Consider the following 20,562-nt stretch of genomic DNA (forward strand, 5'->3'; position numbering starts at 1 on the left):
AAATTATATACTGTATTAATAGTCTTTCTAGTTACATCAATAATGCTACATGTAATTTGTGCTGGTTAATTATGAACAATGGGTAAAATTGGGGGGGGGCTCCTCCCGTAACCGCATGTGATCTCACTCCAAGCTTTTGATAAAACTTGAGAACCCTGAGAATGCTTGTAACCAAAACGTTTCTGGACCCCACTGACAACAGGAAAAATGACAATGGAAGTCAAAAGTGCCCCAGAACTGTTTGCTACATTCTTCAAAAAAACATCTTTTGTGTTCAACAAAACAAAAAAATAAAGTAATTTTTCCTTCTATGGTAGTCAATGGAGTCCAAGAACTGTTTGGTTACAAGCATTCTTCCAAACATCTGTCTCTGTGTTAATCACAACAAATAATTTTATACAGATTTAGAATAACTTGAAGGCTAGTAAATGACGACAGAATCTTTATTTTTGGGTGAACTATCCCTTTAACCAGTTGCTGTCTTATAATTATCTTACAAATAAAAGCCATTGATTTAATGATAAGCCATGTTCTAAATCAATCTAAATAAAATCTTTAGAATATTTTGTCTCTGTCTGAGCTGTAGCACAGTGGTTGGTGCACATGCTCCCGGCGTATATGAGGCGCTCACTCATGAGGACACGGCTCCAAGTACGACTTGGGTCCTGTCCCAATCTCACGCCCCCTCTTTCACTCTATTCTCCTGTCTGCATGCACTGTACCAGAAAAAATCAATCAAGTAAAAAGGCCAAAATTTAAATGAACATTATACCTGTATATAGCTTCTTTCTGAGATGGCAAACAAGCAAATATGTCATCTGTCTCAGTACAGTTTGAGAAAAGATCTCAATAATCTCTCAAGATGCGTTGGAAACTGTGTGTTGAACAAGGGTATCTCTCACTAAATGATATGCTACTCAAATAAGAAGATCTACTGTATACTGAATGTGTCCCATAAGTTTCTCTTTTAATTTCTCAGGGGACATTTCATCTTAGACAAAGGCCTTATAAACCACATAACTGAGCACTCCAAAGGTCATTAAGTATCCTAAGCGTTTAAAGAGCAACACCTGAGCCACAAAACTATCTCTGAGTAAGTATATCTACAGCCTTTCATATTGAATTAATTGAAATTACTGCCAGAATAAATTGCATTTGTCAGACAAAGCATAACTTTATAGCAAAGTTTTTCATTTTGTGTATTCATAAGAAGAGAGAGAGAGAGAGAGAGAGAGAGAGAGAGAGAGGAACCGATAAGGCATTTTGAGAGAGGTGCCATGCTTGCAGATCAGTCAGCTTTGCTGGGTAAGTCTGCATGCATGCAAATGTATGTGTGTGGGTGTGTTTCAGGGAGTATCAGGACACAGCATATCAGGGTTCTACGAATGCTCACTCTCTTTACAATACGGAGGACCAAAAATACATCATTCCACAAATTGACTCAAAAACTCATTCGTATTTTACTCTTGACGTTTTTGATCTCTTGCTTTGACACTCCCTTTCTATCCAAGACACAGATGAACTTACTACCTGCAGGTATGGTATGTACCTTCTTCTGTGCCTCAATCCCAGGCATACGTATCCTTTAACCACATTGTCTAATATCAGACACGCTGCTGCAGCCCAAGTACAGATAATAAACTATACCAACACAGTCTGATCTCCCCAACACACCATTCAGTTGCTACAGAAGATACACTGCAAGCTTGGCTCTGTTCTCCAAAGGCCAAACCCAATCCAGAAATGGCTAAAGTTTAAATAACAAAGCCACCAGTGAGATTTCAGCATCTACTCCTCCCAAAAAAAAAACTCCAACATGGTGATTCCACAATAAATATCTCCGTAAGAATCGTTCTTCATCTTTTCACACAAGCTTCGTAGAGTGTTTCATGCATCTCCAGTCAAAGACATCAAGAGAAATAAGCCCTACTTACTGGCTTGCTGTGGTTGTTTCTATTTGCAGATCCCTCCTTTGTAAACGGAGAGAATGATAGCAGTTATAAAGACGGAAAAAATCCAGCAGCTGGTAAAAAAACCAAACAGCGAAAAGAGAAGAACAGACAAGGCAGATAAAATAAAAAAGAAAGAAAAATGAAATGAAATGAATGAAATAAATCACCGCAGAAACAATTAGGCCTTTGGAAATTACATTTTAGTGTGTGTCCTGCGAGCCGGTGAGCGCTGAGAGCCAGTGCATATCCTCAGCGGGCAAACACCGTTCCAGTGACCGTGCAATAGTAACACTTCTATTTCCTTGGTTCTGACAATCGATCTCACCCTCTCTGTCTCTCTCCCCCTCCCTCCTTTCCTCCCTGCCACGTTCAAACAGCCCCGATCTCCCTTTCTCTTTCAGCTGGTTGGCTGGCTTCGTTCCTCTCTCTCATCCTCTTGTTTCCCTCCCTCCATACCTAACATTCTTTCTCAATTGCTTACGCCCCTCCTCCCTCCCCCTCCCTTTTCGCCTTTGCTGTCTTCTCCATCGGAACCCAGATACAAGGCAGACCCCTCCTTCCCTCTCTCTCTTTCTTTGATGTTGTATGGAGTTCTAGACTCTTGGCGGAGAATAAGAAATAAGATGTCCTTGACAGACTATAGTGCTTGTGGAGAGAAGAGGGGCAAAATGAATCACACTGCATATTTTGCACTGAAACGAGGGTCGCTGCACAAATCTATAACATGAACTTGACTAAATTCATTACAGAAGACTTGAAAGCGAGTCGCAGCATGGAGGGAAGACAGTAATAGCAGGTTTATGACTGAGCACATTTTGATGCAGTCTACAGCAGACACAAGGACGAGGGAAACAATTATTAACGTAGAAATGAAAAATATGTGTGGGCAATGGGGAAGAGGGTGTGGTGAAGGGTTATTTAAGCAGAGGCCGTTTGTTAATATATATAATATAGTCACTGCTATAATGGCAAAACAAAGACATCATAATACAATTTAAATCACATGTTAGTATTAAATCTATTATCTTATTGCTTTTATGTTATTTTATTAAGGAAAGCAATCATTATTATTCACAAAGTTCTGTTATTCTGCTAAAAGATATCATACACAACATGTAAACTGTAACAGAACGTTGCTATGCAACAAAAATATTAGTGCTATGGGTGCTGCGCAGTGTAAAGAAGTCTTACCGTACAATATTGTGACTACAGCATTGCTATTGACCAATCAGCATTCAGGACTGGAATCTGTATAGTAAAAATAAGTATTTAGAATTTATAGACTCTTGTAAAATAGTCATGAATAGGCATGAGAATGTGTTGAGTCTGCATTACATTTGTGAAAGTATATACAGTAATACAAATGAGAGATTCAAAGTAACAAACGTTACAGCACATGCAGGCCTTTGTGGCACAAACAGAAATTCCGGTACACATCTGCAAAGAATAGAGTCCCTGCAGATTATTTCTGATAACAAGCAAAAGAAATAAAAAGTAAAAGTTTCTAGCCATTTGGTTACCAAGAACCGTTACATGGCTAAGCTTAAATGCGACTACATAATAACTTTAAAATAAAGTTTGCCACTAGCCAGACGGATAAACAAAAACCGGAAGTTAACTTTGGGCCAGGTGTGTACGAGCGTCCAATGAAACCGTCAATAAATGTTAAGAAACTAACTGAAAAAGTTGTTAGTTGTAGACTGTGTGTAAGATTTAACAACATTAAATAATATACCCATGTGTTAATCGAATGATGCTAAAACATATGCTAGCAATTAGCGATAAGGAAGCACAGCACTGTGAGTTATCTTCTAAATATATTTTTTCAAATGCTTATATTTAATTCTCTGTGATCACTAATTTAATGACATTTTTGCCCCCAAGCCTGAGATCCTCTTTAAGAAACAGAAAATTCAAAGAAAGTGAACTTAATAGTCACCCAATGTCTGCTCTATGACTTCTTTTCATGTCTCCTGCAACATGGACACATATTTAACCAGAAGTCCGTTTATGGTCCTTCCTCCATTACTAAACCCATCATCCTTGTTACTTCTATCTACAAATCTTTTCTTCCATTCTTCTTCATTGTGAGTTTCTGTCTTTATCGAGCTCTTTTGCTTTTATCACTATCATTTACTCTACAACAGGTATTGTGTCTCCAGACTCACCCGTATGCCTTTCTCTTCAATAATGATTCATTTCTCACTACCCATCTTCCTCTTGAAGACTGATACATTGCACTCACATTTCCTTGCTCCCTTCACTTTATCATACAACCATGTCTTAGCATTAGGGATAGTGTTTGTTCATGATTGCATCTGATTCAAAATATGCAGCTGTACTTTCGTGTCTTTATCCCCTGACACACCCCCAAGCACATACACCAATAAACTCAGGTTTACAATAACTTTCACTTTCCATTTGTTAACATTAGTAAACTAAGATTAATAATTAACATGAACTAACAAATAATACTTACAGACATGCTCAGATTTGTGGGGATCCTTACTGAAGGAAGCTCATTGAAATAATGCTTCAGTCCTCCTGAAGAGTGATGAAATTAAAAGCTAGTATATCATGTATACTCGCACGCATTTGGTATGTCATAGAATAAAGCAAAGAAAGCCGTGGAAAGATATGAATTATTGTTTTTTCTACAAAGATATTCTAAAATGGTCTGGACACATTTGTTGGTACCCCTTTAGAAAAGATCATAGATAATTGGATTAAAGTGATATTTCAAAATAATTTGTTTCTTTAATTAGTATCACACATGTATACAATCTTGTAATCAGTCATTCGGCCTATATAAATGGAGAAAAGTAGTCACTCTGCTGTTTGGTATCATTGTGTGCCCCACACTGAACATGGACCAGAGAAAGCAAAAGATAGAGGTGTCTGAGGAGCTCAGAAAGAAAAGCATAGACAAGCATGGTAAAGGTAAAGGCTACAAGACCATCTCCATGCAGCTTGGTGTTCCTGTGGCCGCAGGAGGAAAATCGACCCCAGATTGAACAGAAGGATTACTGCCAAAGAGATAAGCTGAACCCCAAGGTGAAGGTACGGCAGTTTCTGATCGCACCATCCGTCGCTCTTTGAGCAAAAGTGGGCTCCATGGAAGACCCAAGAGGACCCACTTTTGAAAGAAAAACACAAAAAAGCCAGACTGGAATTTGCTAATGAAATCTCAAGACTATCAAGGCATTCTGGAGCAAAACGTGCTGCCCAGTGATAGTATTAGTCTCTGTCTCAGTCGCAGGTCATGGGTCCTCCAACAGGAAAATGACCCAAAACACACAGCTAAAATCACCCAAGAAGGGATAAGAACAAAACATTGGGCTATTTTGAATTGTCTTCTATGAGTCCTGATATGAAACCTATCGAACATCTATGGAAAAAGCTGAAACTTGCAGTATGGAGAAGGCACCCATCAAGCCTGAGACAGCTGGAGCAGTTTGCGCAGGAAGAGTGGGCCAAACTACCTGTTAACAGGTGCAGAAGTTGAGCACTTCTTTACATTAACAAAGATTAATAAGTGCTGTAAATATATGTTGCTCATCATGCAATAACTAATGTTAACCTAAAGTGTGAAACTATGTAATAGCATTGGTTAATAAGCCTTTGCATATATTTTTGAACATATTGTCTCTGCAAACTCATTTTCATAGTACTGTTCCTTGCAGACATGCACAAATAAACAGCTGACAGCTAAGCATAACGGCTTTAAAAAACTTAATCTGTCGTGGGCTTAAAAAGTCAATATATCATTTTCTGCTAAATTAGCATTGAATCATTGTGGAATCTTAAGGTCCATTTAAATCCTTCTACTCACTAATACTGTGTGTCAAGTTTATCAGCTTAGTCTGATCAAAACAAACATGGGCGCAAGTGCTTATTCTGTTACGTTATGTCTTATACATCCATTATCCTTTAATTTCCACCCTTTATAGACATGACAACAAGTGCTCAGGCTGCCCTAGGTCCTGGTAAAGAGCGTCATATTTGCTCAGGGCCTTGGTGCTCTATTAAGAGTTCTGTGCACAAGCTTCAAGGGAGGTAACTGCTCCAACTTTTGGGATGTGCATTGCTGTTCAGTGAAAGAGTTATTGACAATGGATGATGTACTGTAATGAATAACTCACCCAAAATTGTAGTCCTCATGCCATTCCAGACCCATACGACTTCCTTCTGTGGAGGGACAAAATGTTTAAAATACATTTTTGATGTTATGTACCGTGACCACCATTCAAATACATTTCATTAAATAGTAAGCACACAACAGAATGGCAGCCACTGGATTTAGAAAGGCTGAAAAATAATGACAATTTAGGCGAGACTATTGAGTTGAAGGAAACTGTAAGAAATTGATATCTACTAATAGGGACAGGTAAAACAGAGACAGGAAATTAAGCATTGTGGCATAGAATATTGAAATAAGATTTCATCTTTAATTTTAATTCAACATAATCATAATTAAAAGGATAATCTTAACCTCAACTGTTCCTCAGTGGCTCATGCAATTCTAAAGACCTGCATCTGTAGCTACTAATACAGTTCTGCTTCACCATACCACCAGTATGACCGAATCTCACCTGCCAAACGGCATAAGAGAGGAAAATTCTATCAGGGATCAGTACGGTTTAGTTTGCCATTGTAAAATACCCCGTGTTTGGCAACAGGAAGGTGGGAGGAAGGTTAGTTGGGTGGGTGTAGGAAAGGATTACTGAATAATTCAAAACCAGAAGGAAGCACTGATGAAAGCAAGTGGGCTAGTGTCTCTATCACATGCAACATAAAATGGAAGAGGCTACTGTAAATCTCTTTTGTGCGACAAAGCTGTCTGTAACTTTGAGCAGTGCCTTCAAAAGAAGCAATGTTTCCTTGGGTCACTGTAAGACAGTTGTTTGAATTGATGGTTAATGTATAGCACTGATATAAGTCAAAGTGCTAAGGTGCTTTAGAACTAAAAGTGTGAGGATAACAAGGTATTATAGATTTTTTTGGATCCTGGTGTTTTCCGCAGCGCTTCCAAGGTTCAGCATTTTACCGCCTCACTTTCTTTCGACTGCCTGTGTCCTCATTATGAAAAAAAGCTGCTCCACTCGTCTTCAGAATTAACCCTCAGCTCACAGCTGAGGGAAGAGAAAACAGGTCATAAGTGGGAAAAGGGGACAAACGGAACATGACATAAAAAAGCAACAAACAAAATGCATACGAATGTATGCTGTATAGAGATGTATATGGGCAATGGTAAAGAGGGAAAGTCGGAGCTTAACATTTTGACAAAAATTATGAAAAAAGGAAATGAGACACGCCAGAAGAACAGGATGAGATGAAACGAAGTGAAGTAACAAAAAGAGGCTTAGTGATGGGTGAAATCTGAATGAGCTGGAGTGATTTATAAGACATCGCTACAGATAAAAAATCTATTGTGGGTAATCTCCAGTGGGCAAAGAGATGCTAAAATCAAGCATTCAGTCCTTATAAAACCTTTTATGTCCATATTTGGTGATTTTATATTTTTTTGTCATAAATTATTAATATTACTTACCATTTATGTTTGTCACGGGGTTTTGCAAATATCTAACCAGTAATACGTTTAAAAAGTGCTCGCAAACACATTGAATCGCCCCCTTTCTTGATAAACAGCTAATTTTTACATCCAAGGTTTGGAAGGATGTCGACAATATATAAATCGTATGTTCACCATCAGGCTATTCATGTCTTAATCAATGACTTTGCTGCAATTAAGCAAAGTTATATTCTGCAGAAAAATATCTAAAAGACCCATTAACGTCCAAACACCATAAACACCTTGTTTTAAAATCATTTTACTTGCAATGTTTTCATATTTTTACAACTGTACAGCAGAACAATTACAATTTAAAATTCAATCTCAAATTCTCTAAGTAACAAACAAGATGGCTATACAAGACATACCAGAAGGTAATTATGTCTAGACTTGAGACATTAGACATTTAGATCTAGATTTAAAAAAAATGAGTAAAATATATTCTGTTCAGATCGATCAACCAAAATGTTACATTAAAGCACCATGTTATAAACATATTGAAATAAATACAATACACTGGCTTTTTATAGACCAAGGCAAGGCTGAATACAAGTACATCAAAAACTTTTGCATATCTGCAATTATTAAATCTGAGTGGAAATTAATGAACGCTTACATAGGGTCAGTGAGTAATGTCTGGCTTTGGATGACGGTGACCTACAGAACGCCAGTACATGACAGTATTCTAGCTAGAAAAATCTGATCACAGATCGGCTTTAAAATGCACTAAACATCTTTTTAAAGTAACACAAGTGGTAAATAATAAATTAAACAATATGTACCATAGTAATACCTATTAAACATAAAAACTGACCCGAGAAAAATGACTTGATGCTAATATGCATCAAATGCCCAAACACATGGGTGTTCTAATAATGTGCTTGCAAGGTGTGTGACATTTGTAGAAGATTAATTGTAATTTAAATAACATTACAGGACTAGTAAAACTGCATTTTTTGTATTAATTGTATTAGCTTATTGTAGTGGTACAGTGTTCCAGTACACAATCATCTTTAGCCAAATGTAGGACACCTGATACCGCCTAAAAAAATTCACTGCATACCCTTATTTCATTTGACAGATGGGCATAGAAAAAACAAATCTACTAAAGCATGTTGCCTTATGTGCTTTAACTTCTGGTTATATCTTTAACAACTGCAATTTAACTTTCAAATGAAAACGCTAGGTGGGAAGAGAATTTCCACATTGTGGAGCACCACATCACCATCATGTGGAAAGTCTTATGTACTACAGGATAATCACAAGATCTAAATCCACTGTGTGGAAATATATTCTTAAAAATAATGTACTAAACAGGAACACATTATAAATGTAGCATACAAATAATAATTCAGCAGATTTATTAATAAAATATTTATCTTAAATTTCCAAACAAAATCTTATTTGATGGCGAAAACTGGATTTTATTTACATAAGCCAAAAATGTTTTATGAAAACAAACAAAAACATATCACATTAAAGTTGTTTTAAATAAATACCATTGCAACAACAAATGGTCATTATCAATCTGTATATTGTAGGTCCAGATCTACTGTACCGTCAGTAACCACAAGTCTCAGTCTCTTAGGCTTGCGATCGTTTATGGAGGTGTTTTGTGAGTGGGAGGTGGAGAAGTGCAGAGAATTATATGGGTGAGTTCCAGACTGGGCCTGCTGCTGTGCATCTTTACCATTTTGTCCTCCATTGACTTTAGACCCTGCACTTTTACCCACAGAGGGAGACTGTGAGAAGGTTGAGGAACCACATGCTTCAACGACCAGCCTTCCTTGAGTCCCCGAAGGCTCCATGAGACAGTGGTAAGTGTAATTTGCAGGTCCAGATCCAGAGTAATTCAAGCATTGGCCATCATTGCCGTAACCCAGAGTAAGAGAATGGTCTCCAGTAAAGTTTACAACGTAAGACTGGTGAGAAGGTTGAGTGTGTTCAAAGGTGGTTTTAATCACTGGGACCCCATGGGTTGACTCTTTGTATCCTAGTTGAGGACTGCTGTGCTGAGATAAAGGAGGTGATAGGGTAGAGCTAAAGTTGAACTCAGTAGCATGTTCACAATGAGCGACATTTTGACCCATCCCATTCTTATTAGGCTGAGACCCTCCAGAAAGCTGCATGTTTTGGGTGGGAGCCACAACAGCATGGGGTTTCTCCAATTTGGGGATTTTGCTTTGTGGTACATTGTAACAGTGAGGACTTTGGGCAGAGGAAAACAAAAATGAGGGCAAGGAAGGATCATTTTGGGGGATTTGGGGCTTTACACCTGCAATGTTCTTGAAAGCGTTTGTGGTTTTGCTGGAGCTAACAAAATAAACAGGGTGAATGTGATTGTTTTGCTGACGGGGATTGGCAGAATACTGTTTCATCGGGGCATTCTTAGAGCAATTTTCTGTTAATTTAGAGAATCCACCATTAGGGCATGAAGAATCTTTTCCACCGTGTGAACTCGATGGCCCTGGGGATGTGGTGAAGGTGTTATCCATGCTGTCGTTAGATATGGGGCTGCCTGCATCCACAGAAACTCTAGAAGCATTCAAACCTCCCTCGGTTTTCAAGACATTCTTGGAGCTGGGAAAAAAATGACGTTTCCTGTCACGAAAAAGTGAATTACCAGAGTTGAAGGCCTCTAGGAAATCAGCATGTGTGGTGGACTTATTTCCTACGTGAAGGGAATGGAAGGGCGTGACAAGGTTACTCTGAGGTCCTGCTCCAGTCAGGCTTTGTGTTGACTGGCTAAGTAACACAGATTGGGATTTATTATTCGAGCTGGGCACGCTGAGAGTTCCATGAGCTTTTTCGTCAATTTTAGGACAGCCTGATTCGGACGATAGGAGTTTTGTGCTAACAAGATAGTCAAAACTGTTTAACTTTTTATCCTGTGAGCGTGCAGTTGGGTTTACTGACTGTTTTACGTTTGTAACAGTGTTATTAAAAATGATTGAATCCTTGCGTAGAAACTGGGTTGCTGAATCGTCCCGGTGTACCTCTGGACCTTTTGATAACTCAACATCCGCCAAGTACAAATCATTCTCAGAGTCTTGAAGAGGAGCGGAACTCATGGCTGTATTACATAATTTATCTTTGAAGAGCAGGTTAGGAGCACTGCTAGATGAGGACGTATCAGATTGCGCGAAGACAAGGTCTGGGAAGCTAAGATCGTCACCGTTACTAAAGTTACTCACTGGGCTTGGCGATCCTAAGTAAGGGGTCTCTGGATCCCATCCATCAGTGGGACTTTGAGAGAAGGGGCTGTTGAAGGACCCTGTGTTGTTTGGTTCACCAGGACAGTAATCTATTAAAGAGTTGGTCAAGATGTTTTGTGCTGCAATTTGATCGTAGCCATCTAGATTCAAACATGGAAAGTCAAGGACGACATCTGAATAGTTACCAAAGCTGCAGTCTGTGGTAAAGGGAGATATGGGAGGAGACTGAATCTCAGAAGAGGTTATATTGGTAGACACACTTTTTTCAGATACCTGTGGCTGGCTCAGAGCCTGTAGTCTCGACAGACTTTTATTTATCTGAAACAGGTTGTGACTCAAGCATACCTCGTTGCTTTCTTTACCTCGATCATTTATGTCAATGTTGTCCAACGTCTGCTCTTTACCATCCTCTTTTGCTTGAATACCGCCACCAATATAACTTACTTCTGTAAGCCCATCATAGCAGGGTGAGTAAAGCGATAGAGGTGAAAGGGATAATGGTAGAGTTGAATTCTTGAAGCCCAGTGGATCTCTGAGGGCCTCTGTACTCTTGTCACAACTATGTGACATCATCAGTTCCTGGCAGAGAGGCAGGGTTTCCTCTTTAACTTTGATGTTCAGCATCCGGTCAAGTATTGCATTTTGAGAAGAGACAGATGTTAATTTCTTTGGCTGTGTGTGCACTGAATCGTTTTTCATATTCCCATCTTGTTTCTGAGCTTCTTTCCACTCTACCTCCCACTTGCCTTCAGCCCTCCTCCGCAATCTGATTGGTGGTAATGGTTTAATGTCATTGATGTCTGCCTCGATTTTTACGGCAGACAGATTTTGTTGTCTTTGCACATCTCTAACATCACACACATCTTGAACGACTTTCTTCAGTGGGGAAACATTTTGCTTCTTGATGCAAAACATTGTAGGGTTTTGTTGGCTTGTCCATTGCTTAGTGGCGCATTCCTTTCTGCAATGCTCAAGGACGTCCTGAACTGCTTTGGTGGCTTTCTTCAATCCAACGCCCTTATCTGTCTCCCCATGACCGCGAATCTTTTCCATTTCTGCATTTAAAATTGAGACTGAATCCAAAATGGCCCTAAAAGGGTCAACTACAGGATAACATTGCTGTGGGCTTGATTCATCCACACTACTTCCAGCTTCATTCTCACTCTCCATTTCCCATTCTTTTCCCCTTTTCCTCTTAAGGCGGATTCTAAAGTTTTGTTTGTGTTCATCCTCCATCTTGTCAGAAACACTTGAGGTAGATGACTCATTTCCATCAGTTCTCATTCGTTCTATTTTCTCTTCTACTCTTTCCTCGTTGCTTAAGGAAACGATTCGATTCTCCTTTCGTTCACTCTTCTGGCACTCCACCTTTTCTTCTTTAATTTTAGATGCTTTATTCTTAGTTTGACCGATTTGTCTTTCTCCAATAGATGCATTGTGTGTGTCATCCTTTGATGAAGGGGATGTCACTTTGCCTTGCACTGGTCTAGACTGAGCTCTCTGAAGACCTTTGGAGTGCTGTTTAGATAAAGTTCTGGAAGAACCTTGTTTTACGGATACAACACCAAATTTGTGTTGAAGAATTAAACCCGATTCTGCTTCTTGAGATTTTAGTTCTGTTGTCTCATCACTACTGTTGTCGCTTGGCTTTGGTAACAGATTGTCCAATGTGGCTTCTTTGTTGTCGGCATCTATACACAATTGTGCTGCTGCTGTTACATTACAATCCTGATCCGGCTCTGTATCAGCGGATTCACGAAATGCACGTTTCTTTAGGGGAATGCTGCTCTGTGGGCTGTTATCCAGAGAAACCCTACCCATGGAGAGAGACTCGGACGAAAGCAACATGCTTTCTGACTGTGGCATATGAGATGCTTGAGTGTTTTCATGTATACTTGGCTGATTGGCTGAAGTGAGGTCCTGGTTATGAAGCTTATTTCTTGTTTTGAGCTTATCATCCTTGTCCATCTTGTGAGCAAGTGATGATGTCTTCATATTATCAGCTTCACCAATGTCTTCAGAGGTTCCAAGTGCAGGCTGGCGATCATTAACATTTTTATGTAGCTGACTAAACTTGTCACTCAAACCCTTTGTAATATCTGACAGCAGTACCCTTGCCTCTTTAAAAACAACAGTCCTACTCCCAAAAATCACAGTTAGTTCTTTCTTATTAAAATTTTCCCTCCCAACAATTACCGTTCCCTGCTGGGTGGCTGTGGTTGATTTATCCTGCACTACAGGTATGTTCCGAACACTTTTCTTATCTGTGGATGCTCGTGTTAGTTTCTTTAAAGCATTCTTAAACGTACACCTCATAGAATCTTTTGAATCTTCTGGAACTGTGACATTAACATTGTTATCCTTATCTGGAATTGTGACACTAACATTGTTTTCCCTAACTTGGTTACCAATCTCATTGTGATCAGCCTTAGTACAAATATCTGCGTTTACGCTAGTATCCGTGTCGGTATATGAAGAATGTGGTAGTAAATTACATGTCACTTTCAAGAATTTATCTGCACTTTTAACATTTACTGGTGTGAAATACATCTCCTTTACCCCTTTCTTACCTTCTTTACTGGCTTCTTTTCTCCCATCTAACTGAACTGACTCTGCTGCTGGTGTTTTACTTTCATCTCTCCCACTGTCTGCATGCCTCTGACCTGTGCTTTCAAGTTTTGGTTCTCCAGGGATGGGTACCCTGACCAGACTGACTTTGAGGTAACGATTTAACCCTGAGAGAGAGACAGGATTATGAACAAAAGGAGACGGTGTAATGTTTACAGTACTAGAAGCAACAGATTGTGACTGGTTTTGCCTGTTGTCCCCTGAGGTCCCTGAAGCTGCACAAGAACTATCATCACCTTCCCTAGAAGCACTGAAACCGTCTGTGTGTCTCTTGCCGCCAGGCACCTCCCTGTGGCAATCTGTCAAAATTCTCTGCTGCATCACTGTGTGCTCTGTTTTTGATGTTTTATTATCATTACTTCCTTCCCCTCCAATGCGAATATGTTTAACAGTACTTGCTTTCCCTGTAGAGATTAAAGCAGGATTATGGATGTCTTTGCACTCAGCCTCACTCTCTTTTTGCCGAGCATGAAAGCCAGAGCATTCCTTTCTGTCTGAAGCGAGTCTGGAATTTTGCTTGATCAGTCGGGTCCTCCTTTTATTGAACATGGAGAGTGCAGATCGATTCCGTGTTCTGAAGCACCTCAGACGACTACAAAGCATATTTCTTTTCCTTGAAGCAGCAGCCTTTTGGTGAACAATTCTGACTGATACATCAACGTTACGATCCTTGGCTGTCATGCCGTCTCCTTCCCGGAAACTAGAAATATATCCAAGTGTAAAAGGTTCAAACCTAATAATGGGGTCTTTCCTTAACAAGGTTTCATCCTTTCCTTCCTCTTGTCCATCCTGGTTATTGTTCCTTGTGATCGTCTCTGGTTTTGGTCTTTCTTTCTCAATTAGGTATAGTAGGGCCCTTTCTTTGCTTGTGGGATCCTTACAGCTCAACAGAAATTCTGCAGTGTGCTGATGAAGACAGACACTTAGCTCTTTGAATCCAAGGTGAGACAAAGATGATGGGAGGTTTTGTGTTCTTTTTTCCACCTGTTTGCATTGCTCCTCCCTTCTCCGCCTATCAGTCTTTCTCATCTTGCTCAAAACAAGGGCGTTTCTCTTCGCCCGTTGGGAAAAGGTATTCCTCATTGGCAAGGCTGACAGAAAGTGAGAAGAAAAAGACAGCTTAGAGATAAGAGGCTGGCAATTTTAAGATTAAAAAGCATCTCCAAAAGCATGAGGAAAATGTTTTGGACTTATTGTAATCATTAACTTACAGAACATTTCCATGAATTCAACTATTTTTACGCCTTTACCCTAGTTAGGTTAAAGAAAATACATCAGCAAATATAAATAGTAATTAATACATAGATACCTGAATTTGATACAGTAAGAAATGGCTTTAGAGTGCCATTTCCCCTTTTTCTGTTAAGTCTCAGATCAGTCTCTCTGAACTCATATTTCTGTCCAAGTGGATCATTGGAGCAAACCAAGTCTGGTGAATTCTCTCTCTTCTTAAATGATCCTTCTCCTCTCCTACATAGATAGAAATTATAAAATCGTGTTGCAATAAAGGCCTTTTAAACTAAAATTTCGACAGTTCAATTTTACTGTCCCAACAATAATGCCTATAGCTTAAAGCTAAATTTATGTATTTTCTCTCACCTCTCACACGTGCAACATTCACACATTTCATTATTCTCCCCAAAAAAGCTGTCCCCATAGTAACAGGTAATCTCTTCCCCTGGTGAGATGGGTCGAACCACTTTCACGCAAGCTCCATTCTTATCTCCTGGGACAAACTAATAATGGGAATACACAAATAAACAATATTAACAAATTATGCATTAATACTAATAAGATGTCTCATAATTTCCTTTCACACCAGGAAATACAAAACCAGAAAATAGGAATGGCGGATTCAAACAAGGTGGATTTGTACGAATATATATACAGTGGGTACAGAAAATATTTTTTTACAAGTAAAAATTGTAATTTAGCAGCCTACCTTACAGTTCGGCCTGCAGTCTTCTCCCGAACATGGAAGAAGGAAGAAGCATGATCAGATATTTAATGAAAAGCCTTTTGAATCAAAGATCTCATAACAGGAGTTCAGCCAGTGAAATCAAACATTTGCACACATTCCAAACGCCTTTCATTGTTTTCTGCCCATGGCAGTCAAGAGTAAATTAATTAAAAGTCTCTCTCACCATGATTGATGAAAGCAGCAGGCCCCAACCAAAGCTGAGCACATCTCTTGCGTGTAGAGTACATAACACTGAAGTCGTTAACTCCCGCCCTCAGCACTGCACTATCTTCAGGGCTCAGCTCAGCTATGCAACCCTGAAGTACCTCCACCCGCTCTCCCACACTCCTGGAGAATTTCAAAAGTAGAGTCATACTCTAAATGATCCAGGTTGAACAAAATGCAAATGTTGAAAAAAAGTCACAGTTTAACGCGAATAGTGATTCTAACCATTGTCGAGTGGCTGTAATTTTAGCTCCATTAGTCTCTGAGGAATACCGGTTGCACGGCTCAATATTCACCCCACTGTCCAACAGAAAAGCTTTCATATACCGATACATCTAAAAGAAAGTCATAGAAATTAAGGCTGTTATTACAATGATAACAAAATGACAACTATTAAAAAAAGGAATCAGCAACACATGTACAGCACACCTTCCAGGTTTTTTATTCAGTTAGCAAGTAAGCGACAGAGTAAAATAGAATGCAGGGGTCTCGAGATTATGTTAACCCCACAATTCCAGTGGAAAAATAAACTTCATAAACACTGACTACATGTATATGTACCCTCATAATGCGATTATAGAGAGATTCACACCTACAGTCTCTTGAGATCATTGTTTGTGCATGTATTATAGCAAATAACTAATAAAACATTCATGTAACCCATTTGCTCATGTCATGTAAATGTCCATACTCTGATTATAATAATGAGATTGATTATAATAATCATAGTCATTGATCTATGAAAAACAGTTTTGCTGTTGATGTGGAAAAAGGCTGCAGAACCATCCTGGCAATTTCTATATTGCTTGTTCTTTGCTAATTCAAAATAAACAACATATGTGTGCCGTAACAATTACTGCACAGACGCATGTCTTGAAAACCAATACCACTCCACTCCCATTTTAAGTCCACATAACAGCTGTCAGTTGCTGACACCCTCTGTGTGCAGAGACCGAACCGAAATGGATTTTGTAAATACAAACCAAGACTGAAATAATGCCACACGCTAAGCTAAACCTCAAAACCAGACAATACAGTCTTCTTGCAAATAAATAGTGTTGTGAAGAATACACATTTACAAAAGGGAAGATAGATAAACTATCAGCAATTTAATTGAAGACCCAAAAATGTCTTGTGATGTTCTTCATTTGTAAATCATTTTGGATAAAATCATCTGCTACATGAACTTATAAAAGAAAAATAACTCACATGCTGCTTCAACAGTTCCTGTCGGTGTGAACCCAGCCCAGTGAAATACTCACTGACCCATTCTCCATCCAACAGAGCATCAAATGTAACCTGGAAGTCATGAGTGCGTTTGAAACGCAGCAGGGTCTCTCTGAGGTAGCCCAACCGCCGGATCTCTGGAGGAGGACTTCATTTAGGAAGAGAGAACAGACAGACAAAGTAGGGAAAAAAAACACACTTTAATATGTTTTACACAACAAACATTTCCCTAAATTAATGGCATTAGTCAATGGCTTAAGTCTTGTTTTCAATTACTTTGCCTTCAATCTGTATATCAGGCAGCATGAAGCAAGTAGTGGCAGTACTGGCATAAAAGGAATTAAGCAAAATAAGCACCTTATGTTCATCTTGTGGGTGCTGAACCCCAGTAAGGGATCCAGCACCAGACTCGTTGCCAGATCATCCGTCTCGCAAAGCTCTCTCACACTCATTCTATTGGATCCCTCCATGGTCACCCACCATCAACATGCTGGAACAAAATGTAGCCAATGACTTACACATTCAAACAGCTGCAAGTCATTCTATACAAGAACAATAATGCAGGGAAACAGGGCATATTTTTTCTTTTACAACACCACCTTATGGTTAAACAAACATTACGAGGTCTTTAAAAGAAAACATATACGGTGACTTCCACTAGCAAACAGGTTTACAATTATTTTTTAATCCCAAGTTTTCGTTGTGTTTTCAGACCTTTGGAGCTCACTGTGACAAGTAACTTCTGCTTCTTTATTATAATCATTGACTTTTAGATATTATTGACATGCAACAGAGATAGTGAAAGTGTTACAAACATAATGAGGGTGACTGTAATCAAAATCTGAAATAAGATCACGTTTCAAAATAACAGCAAAGCAAAAATGTGATACTGGTGGTATCTATATTAAAACACATGAAATGCTTTACTTAAATATTTTAAGTGCCGATCAGTCAAGTCTTTAAACAGATACAATAATAACACCATGTTCACTATAACATATGTAAAACATGGTGTCAAACAACATGAGATCTAGTATAGACCCGTGCAGCTAAAGCAGAAAGCATTTTGTTATCGGTGCAGCTACTGAGAAAACACTAGTAAAAGAGTTTGAATAGTAAGCAAGCGTGAAAATATAAAACGCGGGACTGTCTGTAAAAAGCAGTTCTGAAAGATCACAACGTCAGTTAGCAGTCCATGGGGAAAACAAATACGTACAGCGCATACATTAAAGGTTTAAACGTTACAATTAGGTCACATGGTCTTGTCAAACAACGTTGATCCTGTCACGAATTAGGGAATGATCAACAAACATTGATCAAAAGAGTTACATAACTATGTCAAAGAGCCTTGGTGTTTAAATACTCTAAATAGTAATCGCCTCAAAAAACGTCTTCTTAACCGATTGTTTAAGGGAAGTCGGGGCAAATTATTTTAAAGTTAGCCTGAAACTGCCAGAAGCGAAAGGGTCCACTTAGCTAACTTGACAAAATAACCTGACCGACACTGTACATGTGGAAAAATCCCTATGCATAATATCTATCTATATCATTGACCGGAGTTTTTTTGTAAATAGCGACATAAATAAGTGCCATTTATAAAAAATGCAAGTTGTTTGTTACCTGACGGGCTTTTCTTCAGATTTCTTATCGATTTGTCCGTAGTGAAATTGGTTTTAAAGCTAGCAGGCTAGCTCTTCCTGTTGGCTACGAGAGCCAGTCCAATTGCGGTCATGTTACGTAATTTTTTTGTCTGGTGCAAAATAAATATGATAATAAAATAAAACGAAATCAATTGAAGAGTTTTCCGTAGAAAATACCAATCATTTTTCTGTACTCTATTTGTTTTCGAACATACAAGTCTCCTAGCGGTGAATTCAACCAATCCTTAGCGGTCGTGATCCTAGTTCTCCTATTGGTTCATGTTAGCGGTGACACGTATCTCGGCGTTTTTTGCTTCATTCTATTGGCTGTTGTAAAACATGGCATGGAGGTAAACCTATGGAAGTTAGGATGTGAACATTAGCACAAGGTTCTTCCAATCAGTGGAAGAGAAAGAAACACCGTTTCCCGCCTCGTCTGTGTGACTGCGTCCTGTTGACCTCTTATGCGACGGGAAATCGGGGCTGTGTTGGTTGGGTTAAAATATTTCTTTGATGAAATTAAGGTATTATGCTTCTTCGTATTTTATGTTAACATGTAGATTTCCCTCGCTCCGACCTTACCCTATGTCGTTTATTTCCCCAAAGCCACAAAGGTATGCTTTGTTTTTAATGTACAGCAAGCTATACTGTTACATGGGTTGAACGTGTTTTTAAATTCTCAACAATAGAATTACTACAGCTTTCATATTTTAAGATTTGTTTTATTTAAGACTAAATTTGACATTAATCGTGTTATCTGCTTTGAAAGGTAAGGTTCCGGTATTTAAAAAAAACTCTAAAAGACACAGCTCACTATTTAACAGTTTCTTTTAATGTCTTCATCTCATACTTAAAAGGCTTTACTATGTTATAGAAGGAATATCAAAACATCCAGTAGAAATAGTGTTTTATTTTTGTTTCTTGTAGATGAGAATCATGACTTCGGGTTTTAAATCAAATGCATTGAGAAAAAAAAACCTTAACCATTTTTCTATTTAACCTGTATTGTTTGTTATTATGGTACAAATAAAATGCTTGTAATCTACTACAGTGCATTGAGGAAAATATCCCTGATTGCGTTTTAAGAAGAAGAATCACATTATCTAAACTAACTACATTTTGTCAAATAAAACAGAGGTACATGATAAAATAACTATCATATACCAATAAACAACGACAACTAAAATACTCAATCTTCTATTGCTGTTAAGCAATTATGATGTGCACAAATTAGGCGTGGCAGAATAAACGTCATCATAACGATAATCGCGATGTGCCGTATTATCGTGTCATTTTTCACGATAACAACAATATAAAATTTAAATACTTTCACTTGTCAATAGCAACACTTTGATTTACAACTGACACCATAGCTTTTCATTTGTTAATTGCATCAAAAAAAGATATCAGGAGGCTTAAAAAGATATATCAATTCTTCTCATCCTAGGTTTTTTACACTTGCTCTTCATTCTTAATCTTGACTTGACTAAAAAGCTACTGTGATTTAAAAAAACTGTAATAAAAATATGTAAACTAATGTCTTCTAAAATCATTCACTGCATTTCAAATTTACTATGGTAACAATATTGGGCAAATCAATTATCACCGTAAACCATCTTTCTGAACAGCAGCACAAATCTTAACAAATTTACCAGTCTTGCTGAGATCAGCAATAATAGAATCGCTGTCATACAAAGGAAATACACCAACTACATATAGCATCAAAAACATACAAGAAAAAGAGAAATGCCTCCAACTGGTGTAATTTGAATCATTGATCATCAGACGCCAAGCGATAAATGTTATCTTAAGACAAATAGCACTTTGACACTAGAATATATTCATCAGCATTCTCACCTCTAACTACAATATTACATCAGCAAAGACAGACACATTTTGACCGGAACACCTCAATTATGAGAACTGAGCATCTTTAAATTAGCCATAGTAATTACATTTACAAAAACTTGGCCACTGTTAAATATTTATATAATAATTATTCTATTTTTTGCAACTTATTTTGAGCATCAAGCACTCTGGCTTGATGTAATGTTAAAATTGTATAACTAAATTATACACACACAAAATTAGTTTCTCAAGTGTTTCTTTGAGGCAGCAGATGGCACTAATGTATTGCTTTGCA

The 20,562-nt window shown here is 38.3% G+C and overlaps 2 protein-coding genes across 2 annotated transcripts in view; both read right to left on the reverse strand.

The window, feature by feature from the left end:
* Positions 1 to 1,987, reverse strand: part of shank1 (SH3 and multiple ankyrin repeat domains 1) — a 77,777-nt gene extending 75,790 nt beyond the window's left edge. Inside the window, exon 1 of the mRNA XM_079456612.1 lies at positions 1,935 to 1,987. The gene's annotated coding sequence lies outside the window, so the exon portion shown is untranslated. The remainder of the gene's footprint in view (positions 1 to 1,934) is intronic.
* A 5,793-nt stretch (positions 1,988 to 7,780) lies between these two features.
* kmt5c (lysine methyltransferase 5C) lies at positions 7,781 to 18,690 on the reverse strand. The gene is made up of 9 exons (XM_079457189.1): positions 18,400 to 18,690; positions 17,137 to 17,269; positions 16,762 to 16,927; positions 15,778 to 15,887; positions 15,512 to 15,675; positions 15,310 to 15,329; positions 14,967 to 15,103; positions 14,677 to 14,837; positions 7,781 to 14,458 (listed from the first exon to the last, which is right to left on the reverse strand). The coding sequence occupies exons 2-9, from the start codon at positions 17,247 to 17,249 to the stop codon at positions 9,048 to 9,050; spliced, it is 6,282 nt and encodes a 2,093-aa protein (XP_079313315.1). The 5' UTR covers positions 17,250 to 17,269; positions 18,400 to 18,690; the 3' UTR covers positions 7,781 to 9,047.
* Positions 18,691 to 20,562: the final 1,872 nt, after the last annotated feature.

This window comes from Barbatula barbatula, assembly GCF_947034865.1.
Source record: "Barbatula barbatula genome assembly, chromosome: 5".
NCBI lineage: Eukaryota > Metazoa > Chordata > Actinopteri > Cypriniformes > Nemacheilidae > Barbatula > Barbatula barbatula.

What these genes read in the sequence shown, in the direction of transcription:
- kmt5c (XM_079457189.1), bottom strand. Translation starts at nt 17,249, where the DNA reads ATGGAGGGATCCAATAGAATGAGTGTGAGAGAGCTTTGCGAGACGGAT. An exon ending in ACCCACAAGATGAACATAAG is followed by an intron (nt 16,928 to 17,136) that starts GTGCTTATTTTG and finishes TCCTAAATGAAG; the next exon opens with TCCTCCTCCAGAGATCCGGC. An exon ending in ACTGCAGGCCGAACTGTAAG is followed by an intron (nt 15,104 to 15,309) that starts GTAGGCTGCTAA and finishes TCCCATTATTAG; the next exon opens with TTTGTCCCAGGAGATAAGAA.